Below are 17315 nucleotides of genomic sequence, written 5' to 3' on the forward strand. Positions count from 1 at the left end.
CCAAGCTTAACAAGCCTGGTCTGCAAAGCTATGGAGAGGATCATAATGGAACTCATAAACAAAGACATAGGGGACTTGCAGACATTGGACCCGACCCAGTTTGGCTTTGTCAAGGGCAGATCATGCCTTTTGAACTTGGTCGACTTCTTTGAAACAGTCACCAAGGCCATTGATGAGGGAAAGGCAGTCCATACAGCCTACCTTGACCTTGCAAAAGCTTTCGACACAATACCCCACTCAGGTATTATAGAGAAACTTACCAGCTTAAATGTAAACCCATATGTCACAAGATGGGTTGCAAACTGGCTAAAGGACAGAACCCACAGGGTCAGAGTTGCTGGCACCATGTTAGACTCCAAGCCAGTCGCAAGTGGTGTCCCACAGGGCTCAGTCCTTGGCCCCCTGTTGTTCGGCATCTACTTCTCAGAAGTACAGGCAAACATAGGAGGACTATGGCTGACAAAGTTTGCAGATGACTGCAAACTGGGCGCCATAGTGGAAAGTACATCGGACACAGATATCCTTCAGAGGGGTCTCACGGAAACTGATAGCTGGTGCCAGAGCCATGGCCTGAAGTTAAATGCCAAAAATGTATACTCATACCCTGGAAAACAAAAGGTAACCCCAAGCTACCATATAGGTGGCAATCCACTAAGCACAGAAGAGGTTATCAGGGACCTGGGGACCCAGGTTGACAGTGGCCTTTCTTTTGACACTCACATTGCTAAAGTGGTTAGAAAGACCTTCTACATTGCCCACCTGATCATGAAGGGATTCACATCCAGATCAAGTGAGGTCATTGTTCCCCTGTACTCTTCACTTATCAGACCAATGATCGAGTACAATGCCCCATTCGGGATGTATCTCACCCGACACCTGCAGCAATTGGAGAGACCCCAAAAGTTCCTCACCAAAAGGATAAAGGGATTCCAAAATCTGTGATATGCTGCCAGACTGAAGAAACTCCAGCTCTATTCAGTCGCATACCGTCTGCTCAGAGGTGACCTGTGCCTGACATACAAGGCCATGTCCAACCCGGAATTAATGGACATGCTCCACCTCAAAAAATCCAAATCTACCAGATCCACTAGAGCAAGCGACAAACCTTAGCACAGATATAAATAAGACATGCTGGAGGGATAGATTTGTCACTCAGAGACTCCCTATGCTGTGGAATAAAATCCCGGTCCATGTGAGGCAGAGCACCTCGCTGGCTCTGTTCAAGAGAAATCTTGACCGGTGGATGGGAGATCGTAGGTTTACCCCGGGAATCATCTCTGTGTCACTGCTGGACAGAGGCACAACAAACTAATGGGCACAATATTTTTAACATAAGGGTGGCGTAAGCCACAAAACTTTGGGCTAGGCTTATAAATGCCTTAGGGCAGATAGCCTAGTATAAACCTATGAACCTATGAACCTATGAAAAGGGGTCCATGCCCAGTTGAACTTTCTCAGTCAACAAATACCATACATACACATAAATAATTCTTTCAGACATAGCTGAGGGACAGAGAACTGATAATCATCATCATCCTTGCCAACAAAACAAAGATAAATGCAGCAACACAGGTCTCTGTGTAGTGAGAAAAGAGAAAAATTGGAATAGTCCAAGGAATTATTTGGAAAGGTTGACCAAGCTGTCAGAAAGGTGTCGGCACAGGGTAAGTACTTACAAACTGAAAGTACTTGGGCCACGACAAACCTGATGTGAAATGTCAGCTGTAGAGAGTGGAAATGAAAGCAGCAGAGCAGGAATGTAGTCCCTGGTATTGTTGATTATTCCTGAATGGACCACCAGGAACGGAGTGAGAAGACAGTGGTACAGCTAAGAGACTAACGAGTGTATCCTGAAGGAAATAAGACTTCAGAACAAAGAGGTAATGTTCTCTCTGTGCAAGCTGTATTCAGACCACATCCTGAACAATTTGTGGAGTTTTGTAGTGCATACAAGAGAAAAACATCAAGTCATTAGAAATTCAAACAAAAGCCTCAGAAAGAGTGTAGAGGGATGGGTACGAACAGTGACTAGAAACACTGGAGCTCTTCTCGGCAGAGACCAAGTGAGACAAATACATGTGTGTGCACAAAATCATGTATGCACAAAACCATGCCATAAAGACATGACAGAGTCACCCTGAATGTCAAGGGAAGAGGCGAAGGAGAGGAGACGGGTAGCAGCAACCTATTCCCTCAATGTGCAAACACACTTCTTCATGCAGAATGTTTTTAGTCCATGGAATGGTCTACCAGAATGGGTGTTGAAGCAGGACTCTGCAGAGGCTTTCAACAGAAGAGGGATCAAGTGCAAGAGGGTGAGGGTATAAGAAGGAAAGGATGGAGGGAAGTAGAATGTTAAAAATGCACTGAACAACCAAGCTGCCTTCTTTGTTTGACAGTTAGTGCACAGGATTAAGGCTATGAGTTATTAAAATGCTTCTAGTCCAATGTTTGATTTCCTCAGCCTCCATTTGTCTACTCTGTGATATGTCACAAGTCACTTAACCAGCACAGCTACCAGGTTCCATTGAAAAGGAACACGTGTCTATTGGTCTTGCCCAGTTAACTAATCAATACAATTAAACAAATAAATGACTAATGTGAATTTTGCAGCTAAGCGGTTCATGAAAATTTATTCATAGGATGCTTTGATCAACAATATCACCAGCTCAAGTCAGTAGGAATGACCATCACCAGCGTGCTATGACCTAGAAGTTGGTTATATGCAAACCAAGTGATGAAATCCAAAAACATAATCATGTAGGATCTTTTCCACTCTCCAATAAAAAAACAACTGAAATGTCACTCCCAAAGCTTGACCTCTTTAATTCTACTGGAGTAAAAACAACCAAAGTTAAGCACTTTCATCCATATTTAGACTTCAGACCTGAAGTGAAACTTAAACATGTTATTCCTTGCATCAAGCAATTATATCATGTGACAGCATATGATCAAACATGCATCACTAATCCAGGGGGTTACATACATAAAGTTACCCTGTATTAAGTGTTACACTGACAATAAATGGTTCATGAATTTAAACAGAAATCTAATATACATTTAAAAGTGTGTTAATTTTGTTGTCTGTAATTTTACGATACTGGAAATGGATATTGCATCATTATTCTCTGGGTATTAGAGGTGATGAATGGGAGTCAAAATGAGAGTACGGGAAACTTGCAGGGAAATTATGCTCAAGTGCCATGTTTAAATGATGCATCAAAGAACAATACATAACAATTTTTAAATAAGCAGTGGTACCTGGGATGTCAGAGTCTGAATGAAGTTCACATTCATTCCAGCAAAAATGATTTTCACAGTAGCATTCTTGAAATCTGCGAATACAAAAATTATACATTCAAGAAGTATGAATCAACTCTGTTATGTGAATGGACAGAAACTTGAGAGAGAATGAATTACGGATGATCAAGACATGAAAGTTACACTTGGCTCTTTAAATACAGTGTACTGCACTGAGGGCTGTGATTACACTCCAGTAACATTAAACATTAACCCAAGACCCAATGACAACTGTTATACGCCCCCTAAGTACCGTTATGCTTCAGCTCATGCTAGAACTAACAATTGACAGTTCTGGGCAGCAAAGGACAGAGGCAGAAGGTAAAACAGCTTTGTTTCTACCTGCCAAACACGCTTCTACTCACTGTCCATGCCTCTCAATGGTCACTGAATTTGTCTCATATTTTTGCTCTGTCCCTTATGAATTTGTCTTACTTTTATGGTAAATCACCAAAGATTACAGTCTCAAAAAGTTTCATACTTGCTCAGAAAATGTGCATCAATGCAAAACCTGTTCTATTAATTTTTGTTAGTGAATCAGAGGAGCATTTAAAAACTGTCCCTGATTTGGATCCTTTGTCCTCCCAGAATTCTTAAGCAAATAAGCTGAGAGGTTTACTTCTGTTTTACAGCCCTCACAAAGTGCTTTATCAGCTTTCAAAGCTAGCAAGTGTGCATAGTTTTTCCTTTCTTCTGAAAGTGGTAATACAATAAAGCTTTGTGTACTACAGAGCGTTATGATCAGGTTACAACCATAAGTATTTATGTCTTCTTGAAATAGATGCCAAAATTTCCTATTCTTTACCAAATGAAAGAACATGGCAGCTCTTTCCTTCTCTCACTAAGTGGCCATTGGAAATGAGGTGTAAGAGGGATTTGTAACAATCTGGATGTCAGTAAAAGCAGATGATTAAAGGTATGACCTGTAAACCAGGTGCCATCTGCGATACAGGGCTTGATTCCCTCCATCCCCATTTGCCCACCATTTGACACAACCACACAGTACTTTTGCATCAGTCAGAAAATTCAGCTAGTCTCCTCAATAGTCTCTTGAACTGTATGCCTAGTAACTACATACTTACTACATGAGGTCTATCCATGGATTTTGAAGTAACATCTCCAAGTTTAGCCCATTCCTTACGGAGATCTAAATGGTATTTTAGGTTTCCATACCCACACTAGTGCATCATAACTATTAATCTAACTTTAGTTTATCACAGAACAAGACGGGCATCTGAGAATTTACTTGTTTATTTCAGAGACGAATGGAATGAATGGATGCACAAGCCAGTGCATTTCTTTGTGCCGGTGCCAAGTCCGGATAAATGGGGAGGGTTGTGTCAGGAAGGGCATCTGCCATAAAACTTGGCCAAATCATTCATGCAGATGTAAATATTTACATACCGGATTGGTCGAGGCCCGGGTTAACAATGACCACCACCAGTACTGTTAGCCAATAGGGTGCTGGCAGAAATTGGGCTACTGTTGGCCAAAGGAGGAGAGGAGGGGGAAGGCACGGCCAAAGGCAGGAAGAGAGGAGAAAGGCTAGGACTGTGGTAGTGAGGGTCGGAACTTTGAATGTTGGCAGTATGACTGGTATAGGTAGAGAGCTAGCCGATATGATGGACAGAAGGAAGGTTGGTATACTGTGTGTGAAAGAGACCAGATGGAAGAGGAGTAAGGCTAGGTGTATCGGAGGTGGGTTCAAATTTTTTATCATGGTGTAGATGGCAGGAGAAATGGCAAAGTTATCCTGAAGGAACAGTATGCTAAGAGTGTTTTGGAGATGAAGAGATTGTCGGATAGCATGATGTTTATGAAGCTGGAAATTGATGGTGCAATGATGAATGTTGTTAGTGCATATGCTCCACAAGTTTAGTGTGCGATGGATGAGAAAGAAAAAATTTGGATCGAGTTGGATGAAGTGGTGATGACTGTACCAAAGGGTGAGAAAGTGGTGATTGGAGCAGATTTCAAGGGGCATGTTGGTGAAGGGAACAGAGGGGATGAGGAAGTGATGGGTAGGTATGGTGTTAAACAAAGGAATGCAGAAGGTCAGATGGTAGTGGATTTTGTTAAAAGGATGGACATGGCTGTGGTGAACATGTATTTTAACAAGAGGTAGGAGCATAGGGTGACATACAAGAGTGGAGGAAGATGCACACAGGTGGATTATATCTTATGTAGGAGGGCTAGTTTGAAGGAGATTGGAGACTGTAAAGTGGTGACAGGGAAAGTGTAGTTAGGCAGCATAGGATGGTGGTTTGTAAGATAACATTGGTGATTAAGAAGAGGAGGAGGAGTGTAAGGGCAGCACCAAGGATCAAATGGTGGAAATTGAAAACGGGTAATTGTGAGGTAGAGTTCAGGGAAGAGTTAAGACAGGCACTGGGTGGCAGTGAAGAGTTACCAAATAGCTGGATAACTACAGCAGAGCTAGTAAGGGAGACGGCTAGAAAGGTGCTTGGTATGACATCTGGAAAGAGGAAAGACAACAAGGAGATATGGTGGTGGAATTGGTGGAATGAGGAAGTACAGGAAAGTATACAGAGAAAGAGGTTGTCAAAGAAGAAGTAGGATTGTCAGAGAGATGAAGAAAGCAGACAGGAGTATAAGAAGATGAGGTGCATGGCAAAGAGAGAGGTGGCAAAGGCTAAGGATAAGGTGTATATAGAGTTGTATGAAAGGTTGGACACTAAGGAGGGAGAAAAGGAACTGTACCGATTGGCTAGACAGAGGGACCGAGCTAGTAAAGATGTGCAGCAGGTAAGGGTGATAAAGGATAATGAGGGAAACGTACTCACAAGCGAGGAGAGTGTGTTGAGCAGATGGAAAGAGTACTTTGAGGGGTTGATGAATGAAGAGAATGAAAGAGAGAGAAGGTTGGATGATGTGGGGATAGTGAATCATGAAGTACAATGGATTAGCATGGAGGAAGTAAGGATAGCTATGAAGAGGATAAAGAATGGAAAGGTTGTTGGTCCAGATGACATACCTGTGGAAGCATGGAAGTGTTTACGTGAAATGGCAGTGGAGTTTTTAACCAGATTGTTTAATGAAATTTTGGAAAGTAAGAGGATACCTGAGGAATGGAGAAAAAGTGTTTTGGTACCGATTTTTAAGAATAAGGGTGATGTGCAGAGCTGTAATAACTACAAAGGGATTAAATTGATCAGTCACAGCATGAAGTTATGGGAAAGAGTAGTGGAAGCTAGGTTAAGAAGGGACGTGATGATTAGTGATCAGCAGTATGGTTTCATGTCGGGAAAGAGCACTACAGATGCGATGTTTGCTCAGAGTGTTGATGAAGTACAGAAAAGGTCAGGAGTTGCATTGTGTTTTTGTAGACTTAGAGAAAGCATATGACAGGGTGCCTGGAGAAGAGTTGTCGTATTGTATGAGGAAGTCGGGAGTGTCAGAGAAGTATGTAAGAGTGGTACAGGATATGTACGAGGGTAGTGTGACAGCGGTGAGGTCTGCAGTGTAAGTGACGGAAGCATTTAAGGTGGAGGTGGGATTACATCAAGGATCAGCTTTTCTTATTTGCAATGGTGATGGACAGGTTGACAGACTAGATCAGACAGGAGTCCCCGTGGACTATGATGTTTGCAGATGACATTGTGATCTGTAGTGAGAGTAGGAAAGAGGTACAGGAAAACCCTGGAGATATGCTCTAGAGAGAAGAGGAATGAAGATCAGCAGGACTAAAACAGAATATATGTGTGTGAATGAGAGGGAGGATAGAGGAATGGTGAGACTGCAAGGAGTAGAGGTGGCAAAGGTGGATGAGTTTAAATACTTGGGATCAATAGTTCAGAGTATGGTGAATGTGGAAGAGAGGTGAAGAAGAGAGTACAGGCAGGATGGAGTGGGTGGAGAATAGTGTCAGGAGTGATTTGTGACAGACAAGTACCAGTAAGAGTGAAAGGGACAGTCTACAAGAGGGTAGTGAGACCAGCTATGTTATATGGGTTGGAAACAGTGGCATTGACAAAAAGGCAGGAGTTAGAGCTGGATGTGGCAGAGTTAAAGATGTTAAGATTTGCAGTGGGTGTGACAAGGGTGAACAGGATTAGGAATAAGTATATTAGAAGGTCAGCCCAGGTTGGAAGGTTTGGAGACAAAGCCAGAGAGGCAAGATTATGTTGGTTTAGACATGTGCTGAGGAGGGATGCTGTGTATATTGGGAAAAAGATACCAAGGATGAAACTACCAGGTAACAGGAAAAGAGGAAGGCCTAAGATAAGGTTTATGGATGTGGTGAGAGAAGACATGCAGGTGGTTGGTGTGACAGAGCAAGATGCAGAGGACAGGAAGAAATGGAAACAGATGATCTGCTGTGGTGACCCCCAACGAGAACAGCCAAAAGATGATGATTTCAGACACTAATGGCAGACTGGCGATTCTAAAAGACTACTCTAAGCACATTAGAAAATGAAGATCAAGAAAGTAACAAGTAAATGATATGAGATAGAAAGTTTACAATACAAACGATGTTGACAAAATGAATTAAATGTTGCCACACAGTTTGTCAGCAATGTATTGAGAAAAGTAATGTCTTTTTGAGTGTAGGAGGTGAAGTGCACATGTCACAATGTCAGGCAAAGGCGGCTGGAAGGAGTAACAACTGAGGACTGTGGTGCTGTTGAGAGTTGTATCCAAGTAACTGAAACAAAGTAAAAGGCTTTAGAAGCTGACAGAATGCTGGCAGAGAATTATCATGTTGCCAAAAACATTGAATGAACTCCTGACAGTGAGATGGAGCAATCACAACAGGGCATTATCATCACAGAAGTGCATAAAGGACTAAACAACAACAAATTATTAACTTTACTGTAAACAGAAGATCCAGGTAAGGATTCAGCATTGCCACGGGCAGAAGTCATGGAAATTGCATTAAGAAGGACTAGATAACAGATTCACAAGTTTACTGTAAACAGAGAATCCAGGTAAGGATTCAGCATCGTTATGGGCAGAAGTCATGGAAATATATATATATTGTTTTTAGGATGGGACGACTGCATCAAGTAACAGTGCAACTGGCAGTATAGATAACTTCAAGCTGTATACTGGATTTACACAAAGTAAGACGGAGCAGTTGCCATGTAGGGAGGCAGTCAAAGGGGAACAAGTTGAGTAAAAAGAAAGCAGAGACATACACTAGGAATAATAACTAAGAAGGTATGTTTCCATGGAATGAATGTACATTTACTGGTTAAAAACCTAGGTTAACTAAAAAGTATTTTGCAGTTTATATCTGATGAAATTGTTGTGACAAAGAATTCTCTATAAAACACGTGAATCAGTAAAAAAAATATAATGAAATACAGGGATGAAAATCAGGTGTGGACTGGAGATTGGATAAAACTCTGGAGCGTTTCGTCCCAGGCCTCCACTGAAAATTGGCTTTGTTCCAAGTCAATGTTAAATTAACAAATAAATAACATTTTAAATTGGATAATGTTATTTTACAGATGCCTAGTGATACTTCTGTTTCAGGGTCAAAACGCATGCCCAGATATGTGGGTAAATAAAAGGCTTTTTATTTTTGAGGTAATTCAACATGCTTAATTAAGGAATGTAACAAATGTAAACAATTAGTTGAAAAGACGGCATGCAATGAAAAATGTAAAGGTGAATATAGAAAATATAAACTGGTAGGTCATTTTTGGTTTGATTGTAAAACAGGTCACAATGAAATAGGAAGGGGGCATAATTTCATAGAAGAACGTGATGCTTGTGCTGAAGAAAATATAAATAAAGGGGAACATGAAGATGAACTAGAACAGGGTAAAGAAAAAAAATAGGATTCAGGTCTGAATGAGGAATATGCAAAAAATGCAGAACATAATGCAGTAGCTATGAGACAAATACATTTTGGAATATTGAGAGAGTAAGAACAGGGTTTAGAAGATACAGTACAAAAAAAATAATTCAGTAAGGGAAAGTGTAAAGCACAAACATTACAAATTGAACATTTTCTTCCTGAACTTAAAAGGGAAAATAAAAAATATGCATTAGTAGTCTCTTATAATGCAAATCACATTATAAATAAAAGTTATGAGGATATGCATTGTGCAATTCTGAATTTTTATTTAAGGCTAATGTAAAATGCTTTCCTACAATTACACTACAGAAAGTAGAACAATGGTAGGAGACATGAGGAGAAAAAGTTTTTGAGAATAGGAATTTGTGAAAATACTGGAATTAAGCAAAGGGAAAACTATTTAATGAACAGAAACTTGTTTATAATGGTGAATATGAAGATTGCAATAATGGGAGACTAACTGTGGTTTAAAAGCAAAAAGGTCACGGTGTCAAAAACTTAAGAGAAATATTAAAATGGAGAAGAATGTTATTGACCAACAAAAAGTTTACATGTAAATGGGGATATAAAAAAAATGGAGAGATATTTTCGAGTATTTAAAGGAATAAGAGAGGCAGAAATTGGAAGTATGACAACATATGTTAGACCATGTAGCTATCTGGATAGAAGTCTGTGACAACATAGATACTGAGAAGGAAAGAGTCAAAAGATCATAGAAAATATTGAGGAAGAAGGTGTGTTACTAATTTTAATGTACAGAAAGCTTGTTTGTTTGGGTCATATTTAAAGAGGAAATATTAAAAGTGCATTTGTACTTGGAATTAGAACACAGGAGAATACAGAAGAGGGACTATATTAAAAACACAGGAAACAAAAGTATTTACAAAATAATAGTAATATAATACTAGTAAAAATTATTAAATAAAACTAAAATTTATACAAAAATAGAGAAAATGAAGAAATATTATGTAAAGGGAAAGAAGAAAGAAGTTTCTCCATATTTGGCTAAAATGGTAAATAATAAAAGTATGATGAGAATTTGTATAAGTTACTATTTAATGAACTGAACTGTTTATAATGGTGAATATGAAGACTGTAATAATGGGAGATGATGAGATTATAATATTACATATGAAGGCATTGTAAAGTATTTACAGAGGATTCTACAAAATATCTGTAGAATGAAACAACACTAGAACTGAGTAAGGTTCCTCTAAAAGTCAGTTCCAAGTGTAGATGGATGAGATTATAAATTGTATAAGTTGGTATCTGCCACACTAATTTATTTCTTAAAGTTTTGTATGAATGACTGAAAGAATGAAGGTTTTACAAAAATGGAAAAAAGGGGATAAATTGGATATTTGAAACTGAATATCTATAACCCTGAACAATGATTGTATGATTCTGATAAAAATTCTACAGGGAAGATTTAAAACAGAATTAAAGGAAGTAATGATACAAGGGTAAATGGTATAAAGACAGAGTCTGGAATTACTAATATTAAATTAGACCAATAGTCAATGATATACTAGACAAAGAAAAGAATGTAAAGATGATGGGGTTGTTAAGGCATTTGATAACAATGAACATGCTACTTTATAGGATATACTTGAACAATGCTGAATGGAAATTAGCACTGGCATCAACCCCTTTGTTCCCATATTGCAATATAGAGTTGTGGTATAGCAAACACCAACTATTGTCTAGAACCAATGTTCACACTCACACTGCCAGGTGTCTACCCCTGCCACAGTCATTCCTTCACACCACACACCTACATACACATGCGTATACACACACACACACACACACACACACACACACACACACACACACACACACACACACACACACACACACTCTTACTTTATAGTTACTACTGTTGGAATAAGGAAACAATTTTGTGACACTTTAATGAATGGCTAAGTAAAAGAATACACATTAGAAGAGGAGCCAGGCAGGGCTAAGTGATTAATGCTCTTTTTCATTAATAATGAATATCACTCAATTTAAATGGATGAAAATTTGTAAGAAAGAGCATACCGGGTACAAGAAAAAAAAAAACAGAACACAGATATTTCTGTCATACGTAGATGATGTAGTGGTAATTGCAAGTACATTTTAATAGACTACTGTAGAAGGTACGGCTGCAGTTGAATAAACAGAAACATGAAGGTTTGGGGATGCAGCAAGGACTGAATATTTATTTTTCAAGAAACTATATTTCCTTGTTGGGATTAGATTCAGAAAAGTAGTAAATGAAAAATGCGAAGGTTATCTGAAGAAATGAAAGCAATTTCTGTATTGTAGAAGGCATTTGGATTCTTATTTAAAAAAGAGTATAGCTAATTAATGCAGGGTGAATTAGCCAATTTGAGTAATAGTATATGTCACCAAGGAGGAAAGAAAGGTGATGTTGCAGAAATAGTGTTTAGTATTATTTAGGTTTCAAGACTGAATCCAGTAAAGAGGGAAAATTTGTACACTAGTTAAAATGATTGTGAAATATGATTAATTAACCCAATAGTGTGCCTGCTCTCTTCACATTTATACTGAATTATAAAAAAGCAAATATTTCCAAAAAGAAAGTACAGTTGTGTAAAATCTTAGCATAACAGTAAATGACCTTCTCTTCACTGTTGTAGTGTTCTTTACCAATGGGATTCTCTGCCAAGGGCAGCCCAATGTCCAGCCAGTATACCAAAGGCTTATGATTTTATAGACATCGTACATCACACTTATGTCCTCTGCTCACGGCATATGGCATAAAGGTGATGTATGGACATACAATCCTCATAACTGAAAAGCCCCAGGAGGAACAACAATCCAAGGAAACAGAAGGAAAGTACAGTTGTGTAAAATCTTGCCATAACAGTAGATGACCTTCTCTTCACTGTTTCAGTGTTCTTTACATAAGGGATCTGCAAAGGATAGCACAACGTCCGGCCAGTATAGATCTTATAGGCAACATACGTCACATGAATGCTCCCTGTGCATGACACAGGGCATAAACGTGACATACATACACTAACACTCAGAACTGAAATGCCCCAGGAGGAACAAAATACACTCAGAGACAAGATAGAAGATGTACATCCATAAGAAAAATGGTCAAAAGGAAAAAGAACAAGGATCCCTCAGCCATGAGGGTGATAGAAAAATTGGGCAAGAGCTTGAACAGTAGGGCAAGGAATGAGGGACCAAATACTGCAACATTGAAGAGAAGGACTTCTGTTATGCTAAGATTTTATACAACTGTACTGCAACAGTGACATGGAAAGACATAATACAGTTGTATAAAATCTTATGTAACAGTAGATGTACTCTCCCTTAGGTAAAGAATACTGTAACAGTGAAGAGAAGGACAACAGCCAACAAGAGGCTTGGGAGGAGGAAGGCACAGAAGAGCCCTCTACAAACCTATGCAGGATAACCCTGGCAAAATCTGCCCTGCCCTTAGAAACAACATCCAACTTGTAATGTTTAGTGAAAGTATAAACAGAAGACCAAGTAGCAGCTTCAAGGATGGAGTTGGTAACCAAACTCTTGAAAAGGCACCAGAGGGGGCAACTTCCCTACTAAAACACAGCTTTACAGATGAAGAAAGATTTTTCCCAAGATTAGAATAACGAAAGGAAATGGCCTTGCAAATCCAGGAGGAGATGACTTGTTTAAAAACAGCCAAACACAAGCTCCTGGGATAAAGAAACAAAAAGCTGCTCAGACTTGTGAATTACTTTAGTTTTACCTAAATAATACCTGAGCTGTCTATGCAAATCCAAGGTATTAAGAACCTTCTCACTGGCAGACTGCAGAGGAACAGCCATGGCAGCCTGAAGTTCAGACTCTTGGCTGAAGTAAGAGCCAAAAGAAAAACAGTCTTCAGTACAATGATGCAGGGAAGCTTAACAAGCAGGCTCAAAAGGAGCTTTAGTCAACTTTTCATGTACGAACTTGAGGTCCCAAGAAAGCAGAATAGGCTTCCTGGGAGACCTGATATGAAATAAATCTTTAAGAAGTTGCTTGACCTCAAACAAAGATGCCAGAGGGAGACTAGCAGAAATTGCTGACAGGTTAACTTTAATTGAAGACTATGACAACCTAGCACAGAGCAAATCACACAAATACACAACCAGAAGAACCTCCACAGAGTATCCTGATGGCAACAGAGGCACCAGACAGAAAATCTTTTCCACCTGGACATTTGAATTTTTGGTACTGAGTTTTGTGGCCTCCTGCAGAACCCACAGCATATCTTCAGGAAGGAGATGCCAAAAAGGAATCAAAACCCTACCACCTACAGTGTAATTTGAAGGATGGACAGTTGAGGATGGATAAGAGATCCCCGGTCTTATGTGAAAAGATCAACCCGGTGAGGTAATTTGTGGTGACTGCCCCTGGCCAAGTGAGAAAGAAGGGGCAACCAATGCTGTTTAGGCCAAGAAAGAGTCACCAGCAAGATTCTGGGAGTATCCTGCCTGATCCTGAGCAGAACTTGTAGCAACAGAGCACGTGGGGCAGCACACAGAAACATTTCCTTCCAAGGAAAAGACAGGGCATCCACTTTAAGTCAGAGTACTTTTGACTAACAGAATAGAGAAAGTTGTCTTTTCATAGAAAGAGGCAAAAAGATCTACTTGAAGAATACCCCACTGATGGACTATGTCCAGGAACACACCTCTGTGAAGCATCGATTCGTGAGCCTATGTTCTGGACCTTCTCAAAGACTCTGCCACAAGATTGTGCTCTGAGGAAATGTAAGCCACCTGAAGAGTCACTTGATACTGGATAGCTTGATCGGAGACTTAAAGAACTAGTCTGCACAGAAGATAGGACCTCATGCCACAATGCTTGTTGAAGTGCCACATCACAGTGGTATTGTTTGTGAAGACTGAGACCCTGGGAGAAAACAGGAAATGAAAGGTTTGCAGAGGAAGAAGCAGAGCTCTCATCTCTTATGTTGATAATGGTCTGACCTCTGAAGTGGAGGCCAGAGATACCACAAGAAGCTTCCCACCTCAAATCTAAGATGTCTGTGAACAACTCCTGAGAAGGGATTGGAGCCTGAAAGGGAAGCCATGGACAGAGTGAGTTGATGAATCCACCACTGAAGCTAAAGTTAGAGACAAGGAAGAAAAGCAACATGGAACTCCAAGGGGTGGCAATGTTGGAGCCATACTGATTTGACATACCATTGAAATTTCTTGAAATGAACCTGGCGAGAGGGAGCATAGGTACAGTGGAGGCCATAAATTCCAGAACCCTGAGAAATTCCCTAGTCATGGGAGAGGATAAAGGAAGAAGAGACTGGAAAAAGGTCGTCAGAGACAGAACCTTGGAAGCAGAGAGATATGCCAGTATAGGAAGGGTTTGAAGCCTGAACTTGAGGAAATCATGATCCTGGGAAGACATCAGGACTGATTTCTGGAGGTTTATGGTGAACTTCAGACTGTGCAACAGACAAATGGTAAACTGGAGATCTTGTAACAGACTGCTGGGAGGGGGAGCTTCTGGGATGACTGATTCTGAGTAGACTTACCAGGTGGAACATGCCTAGAACCCTTCTCACCTTTAAGGGGGAATGGCTGTGAACAAAGACTGGCTTACAAAGATAATTTCTCTGGAATGTAGGGATAGAGGAGACAAAAATATGCTAGAGTTCCTGCAAGGCCTTACCCTTACCCTAGGTAGACTTAAGTTAGCAACAGCTGTCCCAAAAAGATGTTTGTTATTTACAGGGGCATCTAAAAGCTTGACTTTATTATCAGGAAAAGCCTGAAGATGTAGAAAAGAATAATGCCTCATCAATGAAGCAAATGGCAGCAGCCCTGGAAGAGGCATCAGCTGACTTATAGCTGTATTTTATCGAGTGACCTGCAACCTGAGAAGTAGACTCCCACAGGTACCTGGGAAAGGAGGGCCAAAACATACTGTTTCATATGGTTCCAGTAATTAATGGCCCTAAAAGATGGTCAGGCAGTGGTATAAACTTTCTTGCCCAACCTTTTCATGGCTCAACTATCCTTATCAGAAGGAATGAGCTTAATAGATGGCAAGAGCTTAGAAGGTTTATCAGAATAAATTAAGACCTCCTATGTATCAGCAGAAGACCACAAACAAAAAGTTGTAGTCCTCAGGCACCTTGTAGAAGCTGTCAGGTTTTTTGGATGCTGAAAGTGGACAGTTAGAAGCTACAGAGGCAGCAGAAAGGGTGTCCAAAAGGGCAGCCAAAACAGGAGGGACTGCTGATGGTTTGGGAGACTTCTTTTGTAGGAGCTCATAATACCTCTTTTGAACATCAGAGACTTGGGAATGGTGACACTTAAAATAATTCATCATACAGGCAATAGTATCCCCAAAGCATAACTCTTCCAAGGGGGAGCCTGGAGTCAAGGAATCCTTTCTCCAAGCCACAGTCCACAGAGGAAGGGCTTTGGAAAGAATTAACCAGTGAATCTTTTCCAGAATTCAAGTCCTCATCCAAGAAATCCAGTTCCCTAGGCCTCTTGGTGGAAGACTGGGAGGGCAGGGACAGACACCCCTTGATGAGACTTCAAGGTAATTAAAGCATTAAATAGGCTCTGAGGAAGTTACTGCCATTCATGTTGTCAATCTTTAACAGGGGAAATAGGTTAGAGTTTTCTGCTTCTTTGTCTGCGAGACATCTGCCCTAAAAACACTCTGATGTTCAGACCCTTAACGAGATTTCAATAATGGTAGTAGGTATTTCCTGCCTTACTGAGGAATCTCCTTCAGTCCCTCAGATATTATTAGCTGAGGTTCCCCCTCAATGTCAGGTGCAGACAGTGGAAAAGACTCCAAGGACATGCAAGAATTCAGATCCATGCTGTCCTTAGATGGGGTATTAGCAGCAGAATCCAAGGCAAGCACAGGACAGTCCTCAGGGTTTTCAATAACCTGTAGAGATATCCAGAGAAAGCTAGACACTAACCAGAATAGGCCTAACCTTTTAGCCTTTTTCTTGGCAGATTTCTGGCCCTTGGGAAGGGAGGATTCTGCCACTGCACTCTGAGCCAACAGCTTCAGTTGTTGGTTCTCAAGATGTATGGACAAGGAGGATAAAAGACTATGTAGGGTCAAAGACACAAACGCTTGGCAGATAGAGCACCATGCATGGTCATGGGAAGCAGCCAAGCAAAAAAAAAGACACTGGCTGTGACAGCTTTTATGGGGAATCTGCCTCCCACACTGACACTTTCCCTTCTTGGATTACTTGAACACAAATACCAGAAAAATAGAAAAAAGAAAACCTGAACTACCGCCCAAGTCAGGCAGGAGGTGTGGGACCTCAGTTTAACCCCTCATCCAAAGGACAGCACACTCAGGACTGCTGCACCCCCTGAGCTGTACCAGACAATGAATCCAAGCACCTCAGGTAGGGTAGGAACTCAACGTTCTTATCTTCTAGTATCAAAGCTAGTATAACATCTGATGAGCCACCAACATTTAATGAACGCAAACAGTTTACAGTGAGTGAACGTAAAATTCTGTCCTCTTCAATACTCTCTAAAAGCAAAGTACATGAGACATTGAGGAATACTATTGTCTAATAAGGACAGGAAACAAATAGCAAAAATGATTTAGTCAGATTTAGAATAAATACCAAAAGCAAGATGTTACAGGGCCAGCTATCAGTTAAAATAAATCAATGTACAAGATTGAAATAAGAATGCTTTAAATAAGTTCACAGCTGTGGTTTGCAAAAGATGTGGCAGAAAGGGGGCAGTATTGTTGTTTAAGTTGATTAATTGCAAATTAGGATCACCAAAGAATGAAGCAGCACAGTTTGACCCTGGATGATTTGACCCCAATTAAATTTAATAAAAGCATTTTACTACTTAATATTTTACTCAAATTTCACATAGCAATTGAATATATTATTTAAGCAATAACCAATGATGTGGTGTGGTATATTGAATATTTACCCACAGTTGGCATGTTTTAATCACGAGGGCGAAGCCTGAGTGATTAAAACCAACAGTGGGTAAATTTCAACATCCCACAACCACGGGGTCGGTTATTGCTATTATACAATGACATTAATTTAAGAAAAAATTACTTACTTTTCTTAAATAATGCCTTTGTATAATGGCACTGTACTGTTCTTCCACGGCTGGTGGTATCCTGCTGCCTTGTTTTGATGTACTGCGCATACGTATGGGACTTG

At 40.2% G+C, this 17315-nt stretch overlaps 1 protein-coding gene across 1 annotated transcript in view; it reads right to left on the reverse strand.

Annotated features, from left to right (window-relative positions):
* LOC122793371 (probable E3 ubiquitin-protein ligase HERC6) overlaps positions 1-17315 on the reverse strand; it is a 962939-nt gene that overhangs the window by 718169 nt on the left and 227455 nt on the right. The window contains exon 8 of the mRNA XM_044061322.1: positions 3262-3335. Within this exon, the coding sequence (XP_043917257.1) occupies positions 3262-3335 (74 nt within the window). The remainder of the gene's footprint in view (positions 1-3261; positions 3336-17315) is intronic.

The sequence above is a fragment of the Protopterus annectens genome, chromosome 2.part0 (genome assembly GCF_019279795.1).
Source record: "Protopterus annectens isolate FY-2018-M chromosome 2.part0, PAN1.0, whole genome shotgun sequence".
Taxonomy (NCBI): domain Eukaryota; kingdom Metazoa; phylum Chordata; order Ceratodontiformes; family Protopteridae; genus Protopterus; species Protopterus annectens.